Source organism: Raphanus sativus, chromosome 8, assembly GCF_000801105.2.
Source record: "Raphanus sativus cultivar WK10039 chromosome 8, ASM80110v3, whole genome shotgun sequence".
Classification (NCBI taxonomy): domain Eukaryota; kingdom Viridiplantae; phylum Streptophyta; class Magnoliopsida; order Brassicales; family Brassicaceae; genus Raphanus; species Raphanus sativus.
Window position 1 is genome coordinate 23,238,154 of NC_079518.1, and position 7,909 is coordinate 23,246,062.

General features: G+C 28.4%; 1 protein-coding gene and 1 long non-coding RNA gene across 2 annotated transcripts; both read left to right on the forward strand.

The window, feature by feature from the left end:
• Window positions 1-463: 463 nt before the first annotated feature.
• Window positions 464-838, forward strand: LOC108820282 (uncharacterized). The gene has a single exon (XM_018593246.1). The coding sequence runs from the start codon at window positions 464-466 to the stop codon at window positions 836-838; it is 375 nt and encodes a 124-aa protein (XP_018448748.1).
• A 761-nt stretch (window positions 839-1,599) lies between these two features.
• Window positions 1,600-2,701, forward strand: LOC130499171 (uncharacterized). The gene is made up of 3 exons (XR_008938021.1): window positions 1,600-1,933; window positions 2,045-2,110; window positions 2,476-2,701. It is a non-coding gene; the product is annotated as an uncharacterized LOC130499171 (long non-coding RNA).
• The last annotated feature ends 5,208 nt before the right edge of the window (window positions 2,702-7,909 follow it).

A 7,909-nucleotide genomic window follows, 5' to 3' on the forward strand; every position in this document is an offset into this window, starting at 1 on the left:
CTCTCTCCTCAAAAAATAATTTATTTTGATAATTGAAAAATAGTTTAGAGTTTAAGCATATAGAGAGCCAAAATACCATCAAGATTCTAGAAATTGGTAGATTACCCCTGGCTTCAAAAGAGAGCGAGAAAGTTAGCTATTTAGCTTAGACGGGAGATGATTTGAAACAATAGTATTGAGGCAAAACAAAACTGTATACTTTAGACTAATCTGATCAGTTTTTTTCATGACTTAAGAGTCCATCAGTTATATTTAATAATGTTAGTCTCATCGGTTTCTGCTTTGTATTATTTGAAAAAAAGGTAATTAAGTTTCACATAAAAGTACAAAGACGTGTCTATAGCTTCTTTCCTTTCAATATAAATAGACAAAGGATTATACAATATGTTCATTAGTCAAAATACAAACACGATAAAGTTTCATATATTTGAAGAAATATTTATTCTTTTTCCCTTTTCTCATAATGTCTATTAAACATGTCTGGTTCCTAATGTTGGTTGTGGGATTTGTTATCTCTGCCAATGCTCAACTGCCCCAGTTTCCCATCCCATTTCCTTTTCCACTCCCATTCCAACCAAGTCCCGGTATTCCAGGATTACCTGATGTAGCAAAATGTTGGTTTTCAGTGATGAATGTTCCAGGATGCATTATAGAGATCTATACATCCATACTCACAGGAAAATTCGGATATATAGGCCCCGCTTGTTGCAAGGCATTCTTGGAAGCCGAAGCAAATTGCTTGCCAAAATTTCCAATCTATCCACTTTTTCCTCTCAAAGAACAATGTTCAAGAGTTGGTAGTGCAGCTCCTCCTACGACAAAAGAGATTTTACATTAATAGAAGTAATAGCTATGTCATTTTTATTTTACAGCTGATTTTCATATTTTAGCTAAATTCTACGGTGTTACACTCCAAATATATGATTCTATAAAAAGCATTTTAGAAGTAATAAATTTCCCAAATTTCCTTTTAAATTAACCATGTGGTTCATGCCTCTGAAATTTCAAAACTAATCCTTACTACAAAACATACTTGAATTAAACTACAAAATAAAACAATACTATTTAATATATTGGGAAGTACATGGGTTGCATCTAAAAATAATTATAAATAACAACAAAGGGGAGAATCATTACATATTCAGGTCTAATTTTACAACAATTTGAGGGAAATCAATTCATCATTTTCCCTAAAGCTAAATAATATTCCTTTATTTTGTCTTTTTTTGTTTCATAATTTTTTTGTTTTCAAGGTAAACTTATTACTTATGTGCTCATTTAACTCATCTATCTTATCTATTACACTACTAAAAGGAAGATATGAAGTTCTATGAGAGCATTCACGTCATTTAATTAATTCAGCCAATCAGAGAATCACTTCATGCCATGTCAAATCTAATTAACCCATTTTAAAAATCGTAGATCTAACATTCCAATATTCATTATTGTATCTCTCTAAAGTTGTCGTCTCCTTTTCCTCTTAATTTCTGTTACCAAACCTCCTCTCCTATCAAACAATCATGTTCTTCAATCATTCATTAATGAATTCGTTTCAACTCTTCTCTTTCTCCTTCTATATAAACTGCTTCGTATTAACTTGCTTCCAATGAACCCCTAATTCCTCCTCTCAATAAGCTGAATCCATGGTGATGAACCCAACGGCAAGTCCCCTGACTCAACCGGCAATTCCCCCTTCGCTTTGTATTTTTACTTCTCCCCTTCAACACAGTCCCGAAAATAAATTCTCAGAGCTATTAATAACAACCCAAACGGCTAAATCAACCGGAAAGGCCCCACGGCTCTCTTCTTCAATGACGTCGTTCCTGGATTAGGACAGTCTGAGATGGTTTCGGTTAATTCATTCTAAGAAGCGAGAAACACAGTGAAAGATGCCTTTTTGATTGGCCTGGAGCTCCTTCTTTATGTTGAACATGTATGAACTCTTTTTCGCTGTTTGAAACTAAACGACAGGGTTGTGTGATCCTGTCTATACTGAAATATGTTCATCTATGTTGATTTAGTTTCCTGTTTTTTTCCACACCAGGATTTGTGTAAGGGATTGAGTTTGGGAATACTTTTCTTCCAGCGTAGCTTCTTGGCTCCTGTTGAGGTAATGCAAGTCTTTGCTAGATTTGATTTAAGGATATTCTGAGGCCCTATTTTTGTTGCATATGGTATTTTTCTGGCCAGATCGACTGAGCTTAGAATCATAATTCTCTTTTCTCATTTGTATTTTCTGTGAATGAATGAGATGGTTTTTAATGAAGAAACCTTATGGAATCATCTGAATACATGTGAGAAGTAACCAATTCTCTAGCGTAACTAATTTTCTTAAGGAACTCTAATAGGGCTTCTTGATCAGTCGAGCATGAGATATTCTTATATGTTGCATTATCAACACTTTGAAAACATAGTTTTTATAGTTTATCTCTTTTTAAAAGATCTTTACTTCGTTTTACTTATGTTGTGTGACAGATTATGGAAGTGATGATCCTGAGTTCAAACAGGAGATGGAGAAGCAGTTTCTGGGAAGTTTCAGAAGAACATAGTCACTCATCATATGGATTTTACATTGGCCGAAGCTAAAAGGGTTGCTTTACAGTACCAAAAGGAGGCTGAGAAGTGTAGAGAGCTCAAGCATTGTTGCTCAAAGAGGGGAAGGTCACTTCTTTGTGGGAGCGGAGGGCTCGGCAATTAGGTTGGAAAGGTGAGTAAGCATTTCGCTGTTTTGTGACTTCTTCTCAGTGTGCCCTGATCGTCTGAGCTTAGTAAACATAGTTTTTATAGTTTATCTCTTTTTAAAAGATCTTTACTCTGTTTTACATATGTTGTGTGACAGATTAAGGAAGTGATGATCCTGAGTTCAAACAGGAGATTGAGAAGCAGTTTCTGGGAAGTTTCAGGAGAGCATAGTCACTCATCACATGGATTTTACATTGGCCGAAGCTAAAAGGGTTGCTTCACATTGGATGTTATATACTTCCTCATTCATAATAAGTCAATATAATGCGTATTGCTTTGGTCTACTAACAAGTGTGTACAGTTAGCTGATGGATATCAGATGCCTCTCCAACTTAACCCGAACCCAGAAGATCATCACCACGTTAAGTACGGTCGCCATCAACAAGTACATGAACACTCTCAGCAAGCTTTCTTCCATCCTTTAATAATACATTGTTATGTTAGATTTGTTCATTTGTATTTTTCATGATACTATTTTTATTAAAGAATGTTAGTTTCGATTTGTGTTCCAAATATGTTTATATCAGTGACATTATAAAATGATTTTTCAAAAAAAAAAATTAGGTATGCAGATGGATTAATTCTCAGAGAATGTGGACAGTATGGGTTGGAAATAAAATACTAGATGACGTTGGTCTAGGCTATGATTTTTAATAATTTTAAATTCACAGAATTTGATTTGCAGTCCTAAAATCATACAGTTTCATGAATGTGACACCAAGTTTTAAATCACAAAGTTAATTATTTTACTTAGAGTATAACGGTAAGTTTTTATGTTCCAACTATAGATTCTATTGATACAGTATATAGATTTATACCAACAACTTTGAAAACACTAAATATGAAACTATAGGAAAGTTAGTTTCCATATATTTTCTAATTTAAATTTTGTGCTGTAGGTTTAAATTATTTTCTTAGAGCATGAATGGTAAATGAAAATGATCGTGAAAAGAAATGCACTGTGAAAATCATTCAGAGCACTTAGCAATCACCTTTGAAAATAATTGTATTTTTCTCAACATTAATGAAATTCCAGAAAAATATTCAATAAACAATTAAATGTTTCCTTTTATCAAGGTACTTACAAAAACTATTTATTAGTAAATTTCAATTTTTTTTTTATTTTTCATGTAGATTTATAGAAAGATTAGTTTTCTTTGCAATAACTTAAAATTCTAGCCACTAATTATATAATAAAAATATAAATGACAAAATATAATGAACAAAAGAGTTAGGTAATCAAAATCTTAAACAATTAAAAAATGTAACCTATGTTTTTACTGTAATAATATTTTAAATAATATATTATGTATTTTGTATCATTATATATATATTGGATTCTAATAAGTTAGACTTCATTTTAATAAATTACACTTTTCAAAAATTTAAATATATACTACATATTCAAATATAATAACATAATATTTTAAAATGAATTAAAAAAATTTCTTTGATGAAACTTCATATATCAGGTATTTATGAAAATGTCTATTAAAATCAGGTAAACATGAATGATCATACTAAAAATTAAAAATTAAGCAAAATTAGAATTCCCTAAATATTTTATAAAAATATTCTTAGATAATTTACTATGATTATAAAATATAACTATGTAGTTAACATAAATCCGTGGGTAGTTGACGAACATTATCTGCCATTTTTGCAAAGCTATCCTCCACAAACTGTGTAGGCTAAATACATTTATAACTTAACATTTTTAAAAGCTAATATATTTACCATAGAACGCACATGTAAATATGTAATCTCCTGCACCATTCCATACAAAAAGAAAAATGTATTTGATGCGTCCAAATTTATTTCTATTAGATGAATGTGTTTCCAATTCTTTTTAGCTAAGGTATTGAAATATACAATCAAAAATAGACCATAATATATTTTTTTAGTGATTCGGTTTATGCCTATCCCTGGACACTTTTATTATACAATAATTTAATTTGGTTTAGATAAACTATTAAACTATTTAAAATAAAATATAAAATTAATGAAATAAACATTTCAATATGAGGTTCATATCAACAAAATAAATCAAGTATATAATATTAATTATATTATATAATTTACATGTATTTATGCTATTAAATTTTAATTGATTGGTTTATTCGGTTTACTCAGTTTGAACGGTTTAAATATCAAAGCATATCCATATGTCTCAAATTCTACAAAAGAACGGTATATTCGGTATCACCAAATTAAATCCACTTTCTCTAACTCGGTTTGGTTCAATTTTAGTGGGTTGGTTTTACCGGATTAAAACACCGCTTAATAATTCCAATAGCACGTACAATTAGAAAATCAAGTTTATTACATAATCTACTCTTTTTATTTTTAACCAATTGATGTTCACCAACTTTTCCATTGTTTTAAAAATACAAAGCTCCAATTACAAAAAAAAACATTAAAACATACGATCTATAAATAAACTATCAACACATTTTTCCGCGCGTAGCGCGGATAAAGACTCTAGTTAAAGTAGAAGTACTTTAAGCTTTTGTTTGCAAACAAAAATAGTAGAATAAATGAGATATATTTGGAAACATGAATAGTAGAATAAATGAGATATGGTTGGAAACATGGATAATAGAGATGTGTACTTTCTTTTATTTACACATTTAGCCATTGTATTTTCAATAAATTAATAACAAATGAGAATTGTTTAAAAACATGAATAACATATTTAATACTTCTTTTTATTTAAACATTTAGCCATTTTTTTACAATAAATTAAACAACATTCTTTCTGTATTTCTTTTTATTTACAATTCTTTTTATTTATAATTCTTTATGGTGAAAATAAAAATACAAACTGAAATATAAATATATAAAAACAATTTTAAAAACAGTATTATTACCTTATTTAGTTTAGTCAAATATAAAAATTTCAAGAGTTTAATTTAAAAAAAATCATAAAATTAATAATAATTCATAGAAAAATAATGCAAAAAAAAATAAAATTTTGAAACATGGATAAAAGTATATCAGTTTTAAAATATATAAAATGGACTAATCTAATTACCTAAAAACATTGTTTTGTCTAAAATAATCATAAAATAAAATTTAATTTTATATACATATTTCAAATCAAAATAATAATTTAAAGTTGATTTATATCAAAAACAGATTTAAAATATGCATATATACAAAATTTTATTTTTACTAAAATATTTTTCAATAACCATTATTAAAAAATGTTTTCAATATATATAAGAAAAATACAACAAAAAGATTAATTTCATATACCAACTTAAATTATGGCTTTTATATTTCACATTAAATTTTAAGAATATATTATATGTGATTATTTATAAGATGGTACATATAAAATACTATTAATTATATGATTATTTATATGATAGACAAATACAATTAATTATATGATGACATATATATGATACATAATAGTGACTAGGGCTGGCCGTTGAGGTATCAATTCCGGTTCGTTTCGGATCTGTTTGGGTTTTGGGTTTCCGGGGTCAAAGATTTCAGCTCCATTCATATATTTCTAAATTTCGGTTCGATTATGACTAGGGTTAGATGTTCAGGTATCCATTCGGGTCCGTTTCGGATCTGTTTGGGTTTTGGGTTTCTGGGGGTCAAAGATTTCAGCCCCATTCATATATTTCTAAATTTCAGTTCGAATTATATTCGGATCTTTGTGGGTTTAATTCGGGTTCAGATAACCCATTTAATTTTTTTTTTAAATTCATTATATATTTTGAACTTCTTCAAGTCTATAAATAAAATAATATATTGTATATAAATCTGAATAAAATATGTCAGAATACCTAAACTTAACATATAAATTGGTTTGGTTTAAATTTTGGATCAAAAATCAATTATTATTTTAAATATTTTTGGTGTTTTGAGTGTACTTCCACTATGTTAGATATTTATATTTAACTATTTTTATATATTTTCAAGTATTTAAACCAACCTAAAAGTATAATATATATTCTGGATGTTTTTATATACATTAAAACTAGAAATAATTAATATATAAATATTTTTCGGATACATTTTGATATCCAAAATACTTCGGTTCGTATTGGTTATGGTTTCGGTTGTCTAAATATCAAAATTTTGAATAATTTAGATATTTAATCAATTTTGGTTCGGGTTTGGTATTACTTTTTCGGATCGTGATCGGTTCGGTCCTTCAGATTTGAATTTTTTATCCAGCTTTGACATTGACATGAAAAATAAATAGAAATATATTTTTAAAATATAAACCCGCACAGGCGTCCGGGTCAAAATCTAGTATTAATTAAGATAACTACTATATATATTAGTTTCCTTTTGTATACTATATATCAAAACATGATTTTTTTTTGTGTTGTAATTTGAGTATAAAATAGGAGAGAATTCCAAAACCACATTCTTTGTGAAACATAGTAAAACATATCCACTATAAAGTTTCACTTGTGAACACTCAAGACTTGTCTTGGTACATGTTTATCTCTATGTTGACTTGTGCATTTACTATCTAAATCAGAGGAAGCATATAGTTATATAGAAGAATTTTTTTATTTCGCAATATGTGTTATAATAACTAAATTTTTTATAAATGTTTTTTTTCTTTTTAAAGAATTCGCCCTCTAAAGGAGCCAATGTAGTTAGCCTGTTTAAATAGTTATTTTCTACATAATTATACTCAAAATCATATTATTAAATGTTGTATTATCATGTTCTCTCTCCTCAAAAAATAATTTATTTTGATAATTAAAAAATAGTTTAGAGTTTAAGCATATAGAGAGCCAAAATAGCAACAAGACTCTAGAAATTGGTAGATTACCCCTCGCTTCAAAAGAGAGCGAGAAAGTTAGCTATTTAGCTTAGACGGGAGATGATTTGAAACAATAGTATTGACGCAAAACAAAACTGTATACTTTAGACTAATCTGATCAGTTTTTTTCATGACTTAAAAGTCCACCAGTTATATTTAATAATGTTAGTCTCATCGGTTTCTGCTTTGTATTATTTGAAAACAGGTAATTAAGTTTCACATAAAAGTACAAAGACGTTTCTATGGCTTATTTCCTTTCAATATAAATAGACAAAGGATTGTACAATATGTTCATCAATCAAAATACAAACTCGATAAAGACTCATATATTTGAAGAAATATATCTTCTTTTTCCCTTTTCTCATA

Coding starts and splice junctions, on each gene's coding strand:
- LOC108820282 (XM_018593246.1), top strand. CDS start 464: ATGTCTATTAAACATGTCTGGTTCCTAATGTTGGTTGTGGGATTTGTT.